Source organism: Dipodomys spectabilis, unplaced genomic scaffold (genome assembly GCF_019054845.1).
Source record: "Dipodomys spectabilis isolate Male_0828 unplaced genomic scaffold, ASM1905484v1 ptg000422l, whole genome shotgun sequence".
Lineage (NCBI taxonomy): Eukaryota > Metazoa > Chordata > Mammalia > Rodentia > Heteromyidae > Dipodomys > Dipodomys spectabilis.
The window spans coordinates 8,187,253-8,204,105 of NW_024871099.1; the positions used below are offsets into that span (position 1 = coordinate 8,187,253).

Genomic DNA, 16,853 nt, shown 5'->3' on the forward strand with positions numbered 1-16,853 from the left:
GCAGGCGCAGATGCAGGCTAGGTGCAGGCTGGGGCGCAGGCGCAGATGCAGGCGCTGGCACCGGCACAGGTATGCGCATGCGCAGGGTGGGCGCAGGCACAGGCGCTGGGTGGGGTGCGGGCGCATGCGCAGGCCTGCACCCCAGGTCTGTCAGGGGCGCCCTTTTTCACCATCTCTCAGGCTTCTGCTCAAATGTCTCCTCTGTGGCCACCTTCTTTGACACCTTTTATCTTGGTTTTCGTGTGTGTGTGTGTGTGTGTGTGTGTGCGCGCGCACACATGCTCTCGGATCCTGGAGTTTGAACTCAGGGCCTGGGCACTGTCCCTTAGCTTTTGTGCTCAAGGCTGGTGCTCGACCAGCTGAGGCACAGCTCTACTTCCGGCTTTTTGCTGTTCAATTGGAGCTAAGAGTCTCTGGACTTTCCTGCCTCAGCTGGTTTCACTCCTCCAATCTCAGCCTCCTGCATAGCTGGGATTACAGGCATGAGCCACCACACCCGTGCCTGACTTAAAAGTTACACATTCTTGAGTCTTCCAGCCCTGACTCATATTAATTTATAACTTTCACCCCTGCGGGCAAACAGTATAAACTTCTGATTGTTCCGGAGGGAAATCTTTACAATGTAAACATGAGATCACATCGGTCCTCACAGCCCTGGTGGCTCATAGTTGAAATTTCACCTCTTTCCCTGGCCTATAAGTCTATAAGTTTTTGTGTTTTGTTGTTGTTGTTGGTGGTGGTGGTCATGCAGCTTGAACTCTGGGCCTGGGCTGTCCCTCAGTTCTTCAGCTCAAGGAGAGCGCTCTACCACTTGAGCCACAGCGCCTCTTCCAGTTTTCTGGTGGTTAATTGGAGATAAGAGTTTCACGGACTTTCCTGCCTGGGCTGGCTTTGAACCTGGATCCTCAGATCTCAGCCTCCTGAGCAGCTAGGATTACAGGCGTGAGCCGCCAGCGCCCGACCTGTCTCCATGTTTGTCCCTAAAGAATCTTGTCCCTGTCCTCCCACTGTCCTGCTCCAGCCCTTCCGGCAGCCCTGGGTCCGGTGGGGATCACCTGTAGTCCCGGTCACTGAGGAGGCTGGGCTCATGAGTTTGAGGCCAGACTGGAAAACATAGAGTGACCCTGTCCTCCAAAATATATTCTCTCTCTCTCTCTCTCTCTCTCTCTCTCACACACACACACACACACACACACACACACAGATTGTGTAGCCAGGCTGGCCTCCAACTCCCCATCCTCCTACCTCAGCCTCCCAAATGCTTCCATCACACACACGAGTTATTTCTCTAGAGAATTTAAGATGCCGGCTGAGATCCATGTACTAACTTTCCAGGGCCAGTTCAAACACCACATTATACAGCAGAGATAAGTAATATATTTATTTTCCTTAAACCCCGCCCCCCCCCCCCCACGCAAGGAAATAGCCAGGCATGGTAGCATGTGCCTATAATCCCAGCACTCAGGAGGCAGAGGCAGGAGGAGGCCAAGTTCAGGCTAGCCTGGGCTACAAAGCCCTAGTACTGGCACACACACACACACACACACACACACACACACACACACGAAAGAGAGAAAGAAAATGTATTTAGCTAGGCCCAGTGGTGCACACCTGTAATCCCAGCTGCCCAGCCAGCCAGCCAGGGCAAATCAAAAGAGTGCACTTCTAAAAAGTGAAGCAAAAAAAAAAAGGACCAAGGATGTGGCCCAAGGGCTAGAGCACCTGCCTAGTAAATGCAAGGCCCTGCGTTCAAACCCAGAATCGCACACCACATTTGCAAAAAGGCAAAAAAAGATGTTAACGTTTTGTTGTTGTTGTTTTTTGCCAGTCCTGGGACTTGAACTCAGGGTCTGGGCACTCTCCCTGAGCTTCTTTTTGCTTAAGGCTAGCACTCTACCACTTGAGCCATAGCGCCACTTCTGGCTTTTTCTGTGTATGTGGTACTGAGGAATTGAACCCAGGGCTTGATCATGCTAGGCAAGTACTCTACCACTGAGCCACATTCCCAGACCGATGTTAACGCTTTGGAAGCAGGCCTTGCACACAAAGTGGTGAATGCAAACCTGCCTGGCAGGAAGGGGCAGAGGCCGCAGCTGGGCCTGCTGGGACCCCATGGGCCTGGGAAGATGGAAAGCTGATGGACAGGTGGGCCTCCCCCCCAGAAGGGAGGAGGGAGGGGGAAGGGGGAGAGGGAGGGGGCATGTGGGAGGGACAGGAAGCCTGAGTCAGACCCACCCCAAAGTTATCTGGGCTCTCATCTCTGCGGCTAGAGTTAATAACACAAGGCTGAAGGCTGTTAAACACGGGCGGGAGTGTTACTGCCACAAGAAAATAAGTGCTTGCGTGGGTGGGCGGGGCTGGCCTATGCTAATCAGCCGGGCTGGGCTGTGCCCACAGGTGTGGAACTGCAGAACCACAGCAGGGCCCCTGGGAGACAAGCAAGGCGGGGAGGGGGAGAGGACCCTCATAGCCCGGGATGATCCCAGCTAAGCAGGAGGCTGAGATCTGAGATCATGATTCAAAGTCAACCCTGGGGAAGGGAAGGCCGGGAGACTCTCATCTCCAATGCACCAGCAGAAAAGCCCAAAATGGAGCCATGGCTTATTTGTAGGACATTAGCCTAGAGTTTAAAAAAAAAAAAAGGAAAAAGCCAGGTGCCGGTGGCTCATGCCTGTCATCCTAGCTAGTCAGGAGGCTGAGATCTGAGGATCACGGTTCAAAGCCAGCCCAGGCAGGAAAGTCTGTGAGACTCTTATCTCCAGTAAACCACCAGAAAACTGGAAGTGGCGCTGTAGCTCAAGTGGTAGAGCGCTTGCCTTGAGCTGAAGAGCTGAGGGACAACGCCCAGGCCCAGAGTTCAAGCCCCACGACCGACAGAGGGAGAGGGCGAGGGAGAGAGAGAGAGAGGGAGAGAGAGAGAGAGAGAATGGTAGCTCATGCCTGTAGTCCCAGCACTCAGGAGGCAGAAGGCAGGGAAATCTCAAGTTCAAGGCCAAACAAACTAAAAAGATAAATACATGCACACACACACACACACACACACACACACACACACACACGAATCCACAGAGCCAGCTCAGCCTTGTAGTGAGTTGCTGGTCCCTGGCTTGGGCCCTGCACAGGGGTCTGGGGTGGGAAGGGGCCCCCGCCTGAGGTCTTCGGAACATGGAGAGAACAGAGGCCAGGCCCCCCGCCCTGCCGCCCTGGGGGGCCGCACCCACCCTGTGTGAGCCCCCCGGGCCTCTCACGCCTCTCGTGGGTGTGAGGGAGACCCAGAAATAGGAGAAGGAACTGGCGGCCGTGACTCATCTATGTGCAGCCGGTGCCTGGCACCGGGCCTCCAGCAAGCCCAGAATATTCCAGAACACTGTGCATCCTCTAACTCATCCTGACCAGCTGAAACCAGCAGAGAAGGTTCTGGAATGTGGGGCCACCCCAGAGAGTCAACATGTCCATGTAGTGACATTCACGGATGCCTGATGTCTGCCGGGCCTTTGGCCTTGAGCACTTCTATAAATCCTAGCACCCCGGAGGCTGAGACAGGAGGACCGGAATCCAAGGCCAGACGAGGCTAGACTCTGTCAAGCCATCCAACCAAAACGAAGCCATAGTGACCAAAAATGACAACACGGTAGTTAGCTGGGTGGAGGGACTTCCTTGTCCTCTTATGTAGCCCAGGCTGACCTTGACTTTACCTTGTTCCTACCTCAGCTTCCTGAGTGCTGGGATTACAGGCATGAGCTACTGTGCTCAGTTTTCTTCTCCCTCTTTGGTCCGGCTTTGGGTGGGGGCCTTCCTCCCATTCCCGCCACTCAGTTTCCTCAGCTGTAAAACAGGATCCCCAGTGCCCATTTTCCCCCCCTCCTTTTGTGAGATCATTTATATGATGATGGAGCATCATTCCTGACCCAAGAAACTTGATTGGTGGCGGGGACAGGTGAAGGTACACGGGCCAGCCAAACACCCTGCCACCTTTATTTTATTTTTATTTTATTCGTTTCCAGCTGTGGGGCTTGAACTCGGGGCCCTGGGCACTGTCTCTGAGCTCTTTTTAGCACTCTACCACTTGGAGCCACAGTGCCACTTCCGGTTTTCTGGTGGTTCATTAGAGATGAGTCTCATAGACTTTCCTGCCCAGGCTGGCTTCGCGAACCACAGTTCTCAGATCTCAGCTTCCTGAGTAGCTAAGATTACAGGCGGGAGCCACCACTGTCTGACTTGTGCTTGTTTTTGAGATAGGGTCTGGAGTAACTCTGTCTGAGTTGACTTCAACCCCCGATCTCCCCACCTCTACTTTCTGGGAGTTCAAGCAGGGGCTGTGGCCTCTGTCGGCGGAGGGGCGGGGGGGGATGAGGTGGGCAGGGGAATGATTCTTTCCTGGGCTACTGTCCAGAGGAAGGGCTGTGGTGGCAGAGGCTGGCCAAGGCTGGATTTAGCTCTTGGAGCTGAGGTTGGCTGAGGCCTTTGAGTCAAATCCTAAGATAGCCGGGCAGGGGCAGGTGACTCAGCCCCTCCAGGAACACAGCCCCTGTGGGAAGGCAGGCCGGGGGTTCGAGGCCCAAGGCCGCTGGGCTGTGACTCACCTTGGGCAGGGCAGGGGTGGGGGGGGGGCTTGGGTCAGGCCCTACTGCTCTTCAAACCTCAGTTTCTCTGTGTGTGTGGGGGGGGAACTGCGGGCAGGAAGCGCAGAGCCTGGCATCTGCGACCCATTCTTTTCCTCTCCAAGGCCAGCAGATGCCTTGTGACCAGAATTGGGAATGGGTATGAAGGCCAGCATGGGGTCCTGCTAGTCTCTAATGGTGGCACCCCAGGGCCTGACTAGAAGGGGCTCCCGGTATAACAAGGAGTCCCTCCGCTGCCATTTCAGAGAGGTACGGCCACCGGCTCCAGGTCACACAGCAAGGCTTTGGTCCCCACTGGGTCTGAATTCAAGGCCTGGAAATGAGGTTTCTGGGGACTACAATGGGGGGAAAGGGCAGAAGGTCTCTTGAGCCTGTCACCAATGGTGGCTCACGCCTGTCATCCTAGCTACTCAGGAGGCTGAGCTCTGAGGATCGCGGTTCAAAGGCAGCTAGGCAGGAAAGTCCATGGGACTCTTACCTCTAATGAACCAACGAAAAAGCCAGAAGCGGAGCTGTGGCTCAAGGGGATAGAGCGCCAGACTTGAGTAAAAGAACTCAGGGACAGTGCCCAGGTCCTGAGTTCAAGCCCCAGGACTGGTATGAAAAAGAGAAGAAAGCGCGCCGTGTGCAACGTTTATTAACAAAGTAGAAAGCGGCTGTGGACGCGCGGCGTCCTCCGGGATGACCACCAGGGGGCGCCGGCCAGGCTCCTTCCAGTTTGCCGATCCAGGGTGACCGGGACTCCTGAGTCCACCCCCGACCCCCAGCGCCTCCACTTCTACCTGGAGGCACGGCCATCAGTAGCAGCACAGTGAGGTTTGAGAAGAGGGGGTTGGGGGGCGGGGTCGTAGTGACCTTGTGGCCTTGCCCCCCCCCACTTTGGCTGGTCCCCCCTCCCTTGCAGCTGGTCCCCCAAGGGTCTTTGCACCTAGGGGCACCTCATCCCTGGGGCTGGTCGGGAGGCACTGGAAGGGGGTTCTTCACCCCCAGAAACTGGAGCCCGGATCCTGGACACGTAGAGATGGGGGTCCCTGGGGAGGAGGCAGTACCAGAGTGAGCAGGGGCACTAGGAACGGGGGAGGGGGGGGGTCTGCGCCAGGCATAGGGGGACATCAGCACCCAGCCTTGGGCTGCGTGGAGAGAGGAGCAGACCAGAGGGACACAGTGCTGAGGGCTGGAGCCTGGCAGCCCCGGTGTGATATATCCTCCCCTCTCGCCTGGCTCAGCTGACAACTGTCAGAAGAGGTGGCCTCTGTCTTTAGGGCCCAGGCCTTGGGGAAGGGAGACCCCATTTCCTCTGGCAGCCTCCTCCTCACCAAGCTATAGGGCCTCCTGGCTGGGTTCTGGGGGCTGCTGGGTTCTCAGGGCAGTGGAGAGCAGCTCGCTCAGGGCGTCCAGCTTCCCGGCCAGCACGTCCATCCGCTTCTCCAGAGCCTGCTGTGAGCTGCTGAGCCCCAGCTGGAGGTCACACAGGATCATGTGCATCTGGGCAGAGACACGGGGTGGGGGGCGTCAGGGGGGCCGAGGGGGGGGGGGGCAGGAGCAGTCACCTTCCTTGGTACCATTTTTTTTTTTTTTTGGTCGGTCGTGGGACTTGAACTCTGGGCCTGGGCTCTGTCCCTCAGCTCTTCAGCTCAACACAAGCGCTCTACCACTTGAGCCACAGCGCCACTTCCGGTTTTCTGGTGCTTTATTGGAGATCAGAGTCTCACGGACTTTCCTGCCCTGGCTGGCTTTGAACCTCAATCCTCAGGTCTCAGCCTCCTGACTAGCTAGGATGACAGGCGTGAGCCACCCGGCTTCTGATTCCTTTCTTGAGATGGGACTTTGCTGCGAAGCCCTTCTGCCTCAACCTTCCAAGTGCCGGGATTATAGGCATATGCTACTATACCAGCCCGCCACCTGAATCTCAGCCACTTGGCCGGATGTTTTTCCTATCAGTGTGGGGACCTGTGGCTGTCACCCTGGCATTGGGACCCAAGGCCTCTGTTTGAATCGTCACGCACGAATGAGAGAAAGCAAAGTCCCATTGGGGAAAGGAAAGGTTGGACCAGGCAGGCCAAAGGTGTGACATCTCCGTCACTGGCCAAGACCCAGCTCGGCCCAGACAGGCCCTGGTCACAGCTGCTGCAGAGATGGAGTTTTTGGCAACCAAGGAACCTGTCTTCTTTGTGCCAGCCTGGCTCGGTTGAACGGGATTGGTTTTGCCATGGAGGTTTGAGTTTGCTTTGTATCTTCAGTTGGGTTTTATTTGCTTCGGGCTGGGGGCTGGGGGCGTGGCTCAGTTGGTAGAGCGCCAGCCAATGAGCGCCTGCGGTCTCGGACCAAAAAAATAAATACATAAAAGAGTCTGAAGGAATTCTAGATCCGCCCCGCAGGTAAGCAATAAAGATAACTTGCTGTGGGTCACGTAAAACAATATGTATCAAAGTGAACTCCAGGAAATGGAAACGAACAAGAAAACAGGGGAGTTTGATACTAAAGTTTGGAGTTCTTTCTACCATGTTTTTTGTTTGTTTTGGGGGGCTTGTTTTGTTTGGTGCCAGTCTTGGGGCTTGAACTCGAGGCCTGGATGTTGTTCCTGAGTTTTGCCACTCAAGGCTGCTGCTCTACCACTTTGAGCCACAGCTCCACTTCTAGCTTTTTTGCTAGTTCACTGGAGATCAGAGTCTCATAGGGGCTGGGAAGGTGGCTCAGTGGTAGAGCGCTTGCCTAGCATGCAGGAAGCCCTGGATTCGATTCCTCAGTACCACATTACACGGAAAAAGCCAGGAGTGGCGCTGTGGCTCAAGTGGTAGAGTTTCCTTGAGCAAAAGAAGCTCAGGGACAGGCCCTGTGTTCAAGCTCCAGGACTGGCCTGGCTTCAAACCAGGATCCTCAGATCTCAGCCTCCTATGTGGCTGGGATTACAGGCGTGTACCATGATGCCCAGCGCAACGCTTCCCTCCTCCCCCAGCTCTAAAGGCTCATTCGGCACGTTTCCTAGCGTTCCCTGCCAGCCGGCGGGCGCTCCCGTACCTTGGAGATGTCCACCATGGAGTTGACTTGCTCCCGCAGTTTGCGGTGTTTCAGCCGTACCTGGCGGAACCTGGGGATGGGGGGGAGCTGTGGTCACGTCCCCATGCATCCCCCATGCGTCCCCCACCCCGCGCCAGACACCCCGGGGCCCTCACGTGTGGATGGTGGCCAGCAGCCGGCGCTGGTGCCTGCGGGCTGCACGCGTGTCCTTCCTGCGCGTGTGTTTGTAATACATCCACGCCTCCTGCAGCAGCCGGGCCGCCGACTCCCTCATCTGGGGGAGGGGGCACGGGGGTGGGAATGGGCTGGGGGAGGGGGCCGCGGGGGGGGGGGGGGGAGGGCAGGGGCAGGCGGAGCACGGGGATCCTGGCTCCTGTTACTGTTATGACTACTACTATAATTATTATTAGACAAAGCTGGGATTCGAACTCAGGGCCTCCCCGGCACTACCACTTGAGCCACGCATTTCCCCAGCCTATTTTTTCAGATTGGGTCTGCTTTGGTTCAGGAGCCTCCTTCCTCCCCCTCCACTCTCCAATAGCAGGGGCTACAGGCATGCGCTGCCCCACCCGGCTGAGGCCCGGAGAGGAGGCTGGGCGGCGCTCACCTCTTTGGTGTAGTGAATGTCCATCATGAAGTTGTGCACATGCTTCTCGGCCTTGTTGAACTCCAGCTTGCGGGCTACCACGGCCACCAGCAGGGCGGTGCAGCACACCCCCTGTGGGAACAGAGCAGGAAGGGTGGATTGGGGGGCTGGGGGGCTGAGGGGGGGCTACCAGCTCTCCCCAGTGGACAGAACCAGAGACTGTCAGAGATGCAGGGCAGAAATCATTTGCTTCATGCCCGTAATCCCGGCCACTCAGGAGGCTGAGAACTGAGAATCACGGTTCAAAGTTAACACAGGCTTCAAAATCAACTCCAAAAGTGGCTGGAGGCGTGGCTCAGATGATAGCATACTTGATCAGCAAGAGGGAGCCTCTAGGTTCAATTCCATGCAAGTCAGAAAAAAGGGGGAAAAAATAGGGATGTGGGGCTGGGAAGGTGGCTCAGTGGTACAATGCTTGCCTCGCATGCATGAGGCCCTGGGTTCGATTCCTCAGCACCACATAAGCAGAAAAAGCCAGAAGTGGCGTTGTGGCTCAAGTGGTAGAGCGCTCGCCTTGAGTTGAAGAGCTGAGGGACAGCGCCCAGGCCCAGAGTTCAAGCCACGTGACCAACAAAAAGAAGAAGAAGAAGAAAAAAGGAATGTAGAGGCTTGGAGTATGTGGGTTCTGAGGAGGGAATAAGTGAGGCTCTGGTGAGCTCAGACCTTGCCCTGTGGATGGGGTCTCTCTGAGGAGCGGGACTCACCATGACGCCGGTGCAGAGGCAGACGATCTTGCCCCACATGGTGCCCGGCACCACATCACCGTAACCGATGGTCAGGAACGTGATGGGGATGAGCCACAGCGTGTCCGTGAGGTGGCCGGTGGCGTTCACAGCCTGCCTACGGGCAGGGAGAGGTGAGTTCTGGGACCCCACCCTGGGTGTCACCCTGTTCCTTTCTCCTCTCCCCTCCCAGCTGCCTCCTCCGTCTGAGCGTGGGTGGCCCCGGAGGGGTGCCCAGCCAGCCACGTCCCCGTGGGATTCGAACCTGGCTCTGATTCCAAAGCCTGTCTGGTTCTGTGGTTGAGTTTGGTGGGACAGTCCCTGGGGCGGGGCAGAGGGAGGCTAAAGAGGGTACCACCTATGGGGGGATCTCCCAGGAGCAGACAGAACTTCCAGAAAGGCTCCTAGTTAGGTTGGGGGGGGGGGGAGGGAATGAGGTGGGGAGGCTCCTGCTGTAATCTAAGCTATGAGGAGGCTGAGATCTGGAGGATCACAGTTGGAGGCCAGCCTGGGCAGAGGCTCACAGAGCACAGCGTCAGACGCTCACGGCCAATAGGCCAATACACTTCTCAGAAGAAAGCTGGAAGTGGCGCTGTGGCTCAAGTAGTAGAGTGCTGGCTTTGAGCAAAAGCAGCTCAGGGATAGCGCCCAGGCCCTGAGTTCAAGTCCAGGACTGGCACCAAAAAAGATAGACAGACAGATGTAAAAAGAATTATGGTAGATCCCTTCTCTCTCCCTCCCTCTCCCTCTCCTTCCTCCTCCTTCTCTCCCTCCCTCTCTCCCTCCCTCTTCCTCTCTCTCCCCCTCCCTCTTCTCTCCTCCCTCTCTGTCTCTGTCTCTGTCTGTCTCTCTGTCTGTCTCTGTCTGTCTGTCTCTGTCTCTCTCTGTCTCTCTCTGTCTCTGTCTGTCTCTGTCTCTCTCTGTCTCTGTCTGTCTCTCTGTCTCTGTCTATCTGTCTCTGTCTCTCTCTCTCCCCCACCCAGGAATCTAAGTCCATCCCATATCCCCGCCCCCACCCCCAGCAAGCATGGATACAAATCAGGCAGGGCTGAGATTTGAACCCAGGGCCTCAGTGTGCCTGGGCTAGCTCCTCTTCCCCCTTCCCTCCCTGCCCGGGGAAGGGGAGACCCCTCCAGCCCCAATCCTCAAGTCAAGATTGGGGAGGCCCCTCCAGGAGGAGCAGATGCTTGCGATCCTGCCTGTGAGGCCCCCAGGCGGGGTGGGGCTTCCTGGGGGTGCAGAGACTAAAGGCGGGAGCCGGAGGGCTGGTTCCTCCCAGGATGAGGGCAGGCGTCCAAACTGCCAGCCCCGGGGGCCGGATGAAAGAGGATGGAAAATGTGAGCCTCCACCGGGAAGCCTCCCTCCCCCGGCCTCCGCTCCCTCCCCCGGCAGCGCCCTCACCTCTCGGCCACGGACAGCACCCAGGCGGTGGTGAGCCACAGGCCGAGCGTGAGGCCGAGCAGCAGGCGGCCGGGGTGCGTGTTCATGTACAGCTTGGCCACGAACCAGTGTCGGAAGCGGACCTGGTTGAGCGCGCCGATGCTGCGGTAGGAGGCGTTGAGCAGGACGCCGCTGCGCAGCAGCAGCGCGCGGGGCACCAGGTAGAGGCGCAGCAGCATGGCCAGCGACAGCAGCGCCTCGGCCTGGCCCAGGAAGCCGGGCCGCGCGCCCGGCCCCGGCCCGCACGCCGCGCCCCGCGCCGGCACCGGGTGCAGCCCGCACACCGCCAGCTCCAGCGCCACCTGCAGCGCCTGGCGGCGGGTCAGCGCCACGCGCCAGTCCCGCAGCCCGTTGTCCGTCATGAACAGCTGCAGACGGGGGAAAGGGTGAGGGTCAGGGGCGCGCCCGGCCTGCACCCCCAGATAACACGGGGCGTCCACCCAGCCTGCAAGAGGGAGAGATAGCATGCGGAGGGGGGGAGACTGAGGAAGGGGGGGGGCACCCCCAGCCTGCCAGCCTCCTCCCCACGCCCCCTGCCCCACGCCCCACGCCCCCTGCCCCACGCCCCCTGCCCCCTGCCCCACGCCCCTGCCCCCTGCCCCTGCCCCACGCCCCCTGCCCCTGCCCCACGCCCCCTGCCCCTGCCCCACGCCCCCTGCCCCACGCCCCCCTGCCCCACGCCCCCTGCCCCACACCCCCTGCCCCACGCCCCCTGCCCCACACCCCCTGCCCCACGCCCCCTGCCCCACACCCCCTGCCCCACGCCCCCTGCCCCACGCCCCCTGCCCCACGCCCACGCCCCCTGCCCCTGCCCCACGCCCCCTGCCCCACGCCCCCTGCCCCACGCCCCTGCCCCTGCCCCACGCCCCCTGCCCCCTGCCCCTGCCCCACGCCCCCTGCCCCACACCCCCTGCCCCACACCCCCTGCCCCTGCCCCACATCCCCCTGCCCCACGCCCCCTGCCCCACGCCCCCTGCCCCACGCCCACGCCCCCTGCCCCTGCCCCACGCCCCCTGCCCCACGCCCCCTGCCCCACGCCCCTGCCCCTGCCCCACGCCCCTGCCCCCTGCCCCTGCCCCACGCCCCCTGCCCCTGCCCCTGCCCCTGCCCCTGCCCCACGCCCCCTGCCCCCAGCCCCTGCCCCACGCCCCCTGCCCCTGCCCCACGCCCCCTGCCCCTGCCCCACGCCCCCTGCCCCTGCCCCTGCCCCACGCCCCCTGCCCCAGCCCCTGCCCCACGCCCCCTGCCCCTGCCCCACGCCCCCTGCCCCACGCCCCCTGCCCCTGCCCCACGCCCCCTGCCCCACGCCCCCTGCCCCACGCCCCCTGCCCCTGCCCCTGCCCCCTGCCCCTGCCCCACGCCCCCTGCCCCTGCCCCTGCCCCTGCCCCACACCCCCTGCCCCACGCCCCCTGCCCCACACCCCCTGCCCCACGCCCCCTGCCCCCTGCCCCTGCCCCACGCCCCCTGCCCCACGCCCCTGCCCCACGCTCCCTGCCCCACACCCCCTGCCCCTGCCCCTGCCCCACACCCCCTGCCCCACACCCTCTGCCTTTCTGCCCAGCCCAGAACATGCCTGGCACAAACAGACGTGAACATGAACGCAGCAACTACTATGTGCCCAAGCCCAGCAGGCCCCACTGTCCTGGGGAGGGGAACTGTGTCTGTCTGCCTGTCTGTCTGTATGCGTGTCTGCGTCTCCGTGTGTCACTGTGTTGGTCTGTCTGTGTCTGTCAGGCTGTAGGCTGTCGGTGTATCCACATGTTGGAATGTCTTGTGTGTCTGTCCATCTGTCGGTCTGTCTGTGTGTCTATCTATATGGGTCTCTGTGTTTCTCTCAATCTGTGTGCGTCTGTGTGTCTGCATCTCTGTCTGTGTCTGTCAGTCTGTATGGCTGTCGGTGTGTCCACATGTCTGAGTGTCCTGTGTGTCTGTCAGTCTGTGCCTCTGGGTGTCTGTCAACCTGTGTGTCTGTCAATCTGCCTGTCTGTCTGTCAGTGTGTCCGTGTGCCTGTCTGTTTTTTGTTTTCTTTCTTTTTTTGGTCGGTCGTGGGGCTTGAACTCTGGGCCTGGGCGCTGTCCCTCAGCTCTTCAGCTCAAGGCGAGCGCTCTACCACTTGAGCCACAGCGCCACTTCCGGTTTTCTGGTGGTTTATTGGAGATAAGAGTCTCACGGTCTCTCCTGCCCAGGCTGGCTTTGAACCGCGATCCTCAGATCTCAGCCTCCTGAGTAGCTAGGATTACAGGTGTGACCCACGGTGGCTGGCTCTGTCTGTGTGTTTTTGTGTCTGTTTGCCGGGGTGTCTGGCGGGGGGGGGGGGGGGGTGGAGAAGGGGGGGAAGTGGGGCCCCCTCCTGGTGTCACGCAGGGCGTGGGCTGTGGGTGGGGGCGGCTCCTACCTGGACCTCCCTGGCGTGGAAGGCCACGATGAGGCCGAGTAGCAGCGCAGTGGACAGGCTGATGAGCCACTTAACCAGGAGCAGGTAGAAAGCCCACTGTGGAGGAGAGCACGCTCAGCCAGTCCCACCTCCCGTCTAGCCTCAAGCCACCACCCCCCCACGCTGCCTGATCTCTGCAACCCCACTGGACAGCCCTATGCCCACACCACCCACCCTGCTCCTTGCAGGGGGAGCCTTGAAACTCACATCCCTCCTTCCTCCCCTCCCCCACCCTCAGTTAGGTGGGTGGAGGGACAGCTAGAAAAAGTCACCTGACCTCTAAAAAGCACCCCACCCCCTTGCCTGACCACCCAGCAGTTTCCCTGCCCCTGAAATCACCCACCATCCCCACCCCTATTCCAGAACAGTCTAGAAACTTCCATCAAACTCCCCAAGAACAAATGAATGACACCGTCTCTATCCTGAGGACTGGATCCCCAAGATCTCAGCCCTATTTCTGAGAAGGGGGGATTTCCCGTCCCGCCGCCCCCCCCCCCCCCCGCCTTGTTTTCTCCTGCACCCTCTCTGGGCTGGAAGCCCAGATCTGGCCGGAAGCATGGGGCCTCCAGAAACTACCAGAAGTTTTCTTTTTCCTCTCTTTGTGTAGCGCTACCTTGCAGGAAGGTAGAATTTGGGAGGGAGGGTTTTGAGGGCCCTGGGACTGCTGAGTCCCCTGAGATGGGCTGGGGGGGGGCCCTGTTTTGGGGGAGGAAGCTGTCAGAGACAGGAGGGCGGCGTCTGCCCCCCCCCCCATGCACCTGCTTCTCCTGGGACCAAAGGCCAGCTTCCCTGCTGCACCCCAGTCAGGGCTGTGCCCCAGAGTTGGGGAAAGCGGGGGTGAGGGCAATTTCCTGCCTCGGGGGGCTGCCCCCACCCCTCCCCGAACAATGGCACCCTTGTCCCGTGCCCTCCCCCACTCCTGCACCCTTCAAGGGCTCCCTATTCCCGCTTCCACCTCCATGGCCTTCTACCCATAATGCAATGTGCGTCTAGGGGGTGTCCTTGGTCTTCTCCCTCCTCTCCCCTGGCCCCCTCCTCTCCCCCTCTCTCCCTCCTCTCCTTCTCTCCCCCCTCCCTTCCCTCTCCTTCTCTCCCCCCTCCCTTCCCTCTCCTTCTCTCCCCCCTCCCTTCCCTCTCCTTGCCCCTTGCCAACTGACCTCTCTGTCTCTGTCTGTCTCTCACACAGGCTCTGGCAGTAGAGTCCAGGCTCTGACTTGTGAGCGCTCTGCACAGCCCTTGGCTGGCCTGGAGTTCAGTGACTGTAATCCTGGCTTCTCAGGGCCGGGATTACAGGCGTGAACCCCGGAGCCCGGCTGGGAAGCTCTCATGTGGGCCTTTCTATCTCTCTGTGTGTGTTGCTTCCACTGGTGAATTTCCTCAGTGGTGCTGGTGTCTGCCTCCCTCCCTCCCCCAGCCTCACCTCGCTCTCTTTCACTCCCCAGGGGTTCCCTCCCCCTCCCCCCTCCTCCACCTGGAGGGGGGTTGTTCAGATAGAGAGGGGTGTGGGCATACGGGGCAGATGCTGACGGGGGAGGGGGAGGGGGGAGGGGCCTCAAGCCGGGAGGCCCTGGGTTCAATCCCCGGGACTACAAAAACTAACCACAGAAACTTTTGTTCTAGAAGACGAAGAGGGAGGAGCCAGCGCACTGAGAACCCGGTCTTACCACTGGGGAAACTGAGGCTCCGAGAGAATGACCATAGCTCCCCCCCTTCACAAGCTGGCAGAGGGAGGGGGACGGAGGGGGGCGGGCATGGGAGCGGCAGGCCGGCCCGGCCACGCTTCCTGTTGGCAGCGCCACGCGGCCCCGCGGCCCCGCCCCCGTGCCAGCCCGCCCGCTGCCCTGCGCTGACCCCCGCGCCCCACGGGGGGACCCGTGCCCATCCCCCTCCAGGCCTACAAGCCCCTCCCTCCCCTGTTCCCCCTCAACCCACCCAAGGGATCCCAAGTCCTCTGCCCTCCTCCCTCACTGCCCTTACCAGGGGCTGGAATGTTCCAGAGGCCTGCGGGGACCTGTCCCTGCCCCACCCACCCCACTGGCCTCCAAGTTGGCCATCTCCCCCCACCAGCCTCCTCCTCCATCCACCTCGGAGTCCAGGCCTCCCCTCCCACCCCCGCCCCTGAGACCCAGACACCACTGCCACAGCTGCACTCCAGGGGAAACTGAGGCTCCACAGGGAGGAAGTGAGGGGCACCAGGTCCCCCCATCTCTCACCCTCTTTGAATACAACGGGGTTCTCCCCCCTTGGCTCTGCCACACCCGCCAGCCGACGCACAGGTGCAGCCCGGCCCCAAACTCCCGCTGCCACCACTACCATGCCCGGGCCAGGCCCAGCCTCCTCCCTCAGACACAGGGGTCCAAGCACAGCACAGCCTCCTCCCTCAGACCCAGGGATCCAGACAACAGCCTCCTCCCTCAGACACAGGGGTCCAAGCACAGCCTCTTCCCTCAGACACAGAGGTTCAGACCTCAGCCTCCTCCCTCAGACACAGAGGTCCAAGCACTGCCTCCTCCCTCAGACCCAGGGGTCCAGACAACAGCCTCTTCCCTCAGTCCCCGGGGTTCAGAACTCAGCCTCTTCCCTTAGACCCAGGGTTCAGAACTCAGCCTCTTCCCTCAGACACAGGGATCCAAGCACAGCCTCCTCCCTCAGACCCAGGGGTTCAGAACTCAGCCTCCTCCCTCAGACCCAGGGTTCAGAACTCAGCCTCCTCCCTCAGACCCAAGGGTTCAGACCTCAGCCTCTTCCCTCAGGCTCAGGGGTCCACACCTTAGCCTCCTCCCTCAGCCCCGGGGTGCGACCCCCCCCAGCCCCTGCCCCCCACTCACCAGGCAGCCCCCGAACCACAGCATCTCGGCGTGCAGCACCATGAGCGCCACTCCCAGCGCGGCCAGCGCCAGCGCCCAGCCCGCCAGCAGCTTCTCCTGCTCCAGAAGCCACTTGCGACGCCGCAGGGCCCCCAGGCCGGCCATCGGCTCCCCGCCCATGGCCCCCGAGGTCTTGGGGCTCAGCCAGCTTCCTGCCCAGGGCCCCCCACCTCTCAGCACGCAAATAGCAGCCAGTTTGGTAGCAGGCAGCCGGGCGAGCGCTCCCAGGCCGGTGCCCTCCGGGGAGGAGGGGTGGCGGCCCGCGGGGAGGGCGGGGAGGAGGGGCGGGGAGGGCAGAGGGAGGGCAGTGAGGGGAGGCTCCCCCAAACCTCCCCACCCCAGGCCAAGGAAGCGCTGGGCGTGTCCGGGGCAGAGCAGGGAAGAGCCGGCCACTCACACACGTGGTGGTGGCAGTCACAGGGTCCCAGCGGAGGGGACACGCGGGGGCCCACGGTGACTCACCCCCCCCCATGCCACATCCGGACACGCACACGTGAGACACACGTCTATAGGACCCGGCAGGCTGCAGGACACACGCGCCCACCCCGACCCGGCCACACACAAGCACCTCTTCCCTCACAGCGCTGACCGGGAGGCCACGCCAACCGTGTGTCACACGCGCGATCAGACACACACACCAGTGACACACACACCAGGGTCACAGCCTCCGCACCCCTCCCTCTCCATGGGGGCAACTGTGGTCCCCACACAGTGGGAGTATCCTCATTCAAACACACCCTGAGCCGACGCCTGGACTCCCAGCTCCTCAGGAGGCTGAGATCTGAGGATCGACGTTCAAAGCCAGCCTGGACAGGGAAGTCTGTGGGACTCTGATGAACCAGTAAAAAGCCAGAAGTGGGGCTGAGGCTCACGTGGGCAGAGCGCCAGCCTCCAGTGAAAAAGCTCAGGGACAGCACCCAGGCCCCGAGTTCAAGCCCTGCATTTGGTGACTGTGACCCAGGAAAGAAGGGAACGCGCCCGGAGGGGACACGCAGACCTGCGCAGGTGGCCACTGGTGGCCGTGACCCCTCAAGCAGCCACGCGGCCACTGTGAGACACCGCGAGAGACGCAGACAGCCCCGCACATGCCAGCCACAGGAC

At 60.9% G+C, this 16,853-nt stretch overlaps 1 protein-coding gene across 1 annotated transcript; it reads right to left on the bottom strand.

Annotated features, from left to right (window-relative positions):
* Positions 1–5,243: 5,243 nt before the first annotated feature.
* Positions 5,244–16,002, bottom strand: Kcnn4 (potassium calcium-activated channel subfamily N member 4). The gene is made up of 9 exons (XM_042668132.1): positions 15,714–16,002; positions 12,847–12,942; positions 10,411–10,817; positions 8,991–9,126; positions 8,248–8,358; positions 7,796–7,914; positions 7,641–7,710; positions 5,939–6,107; positions 5,244–5,653 (listed from the first exon to the last, which is right to left on the bottom strand). The coding sequence occupies exons 1-8, from the start codon at positions 15,870–15,872 to the stop codon at positions 5,943–5,945; spliced, it is 1,263 nt and encodes a 420-aa protein (XP_042524066.1). The 5' UTR covers positions 15,873–16,002; the 3' UTR covers positions 5,244–5,653; positions 5,939–5,942.
* Between the last annotated feature and the right edge of the window lie 851 nt (positions 16,003–16,853).

Coding starts and splice junctions, on each gene's coding strand:
- Kcnn4 (XM_042668132.1), bottom strand. CDS start 15,872: ATGGGCGGGGAGCCGATGGCCGGCCTGGGGGCCCTGCGGCGTCGCAAG. Junction 10,818..12,846: donor TCCACGCCAGGGAGGTCCAG/GTAGGAGCCGCC, acceptor CCCCGTCTGCAG/CTGTTCATGACGGACAACGG. Junction 6,108..7,640: donor CCATGGTGGACATCTCCAAG/GTACGGGAGCGC, acceptor GTCTCTGCCCAG/ATGCACATGATCCTGTGTGA.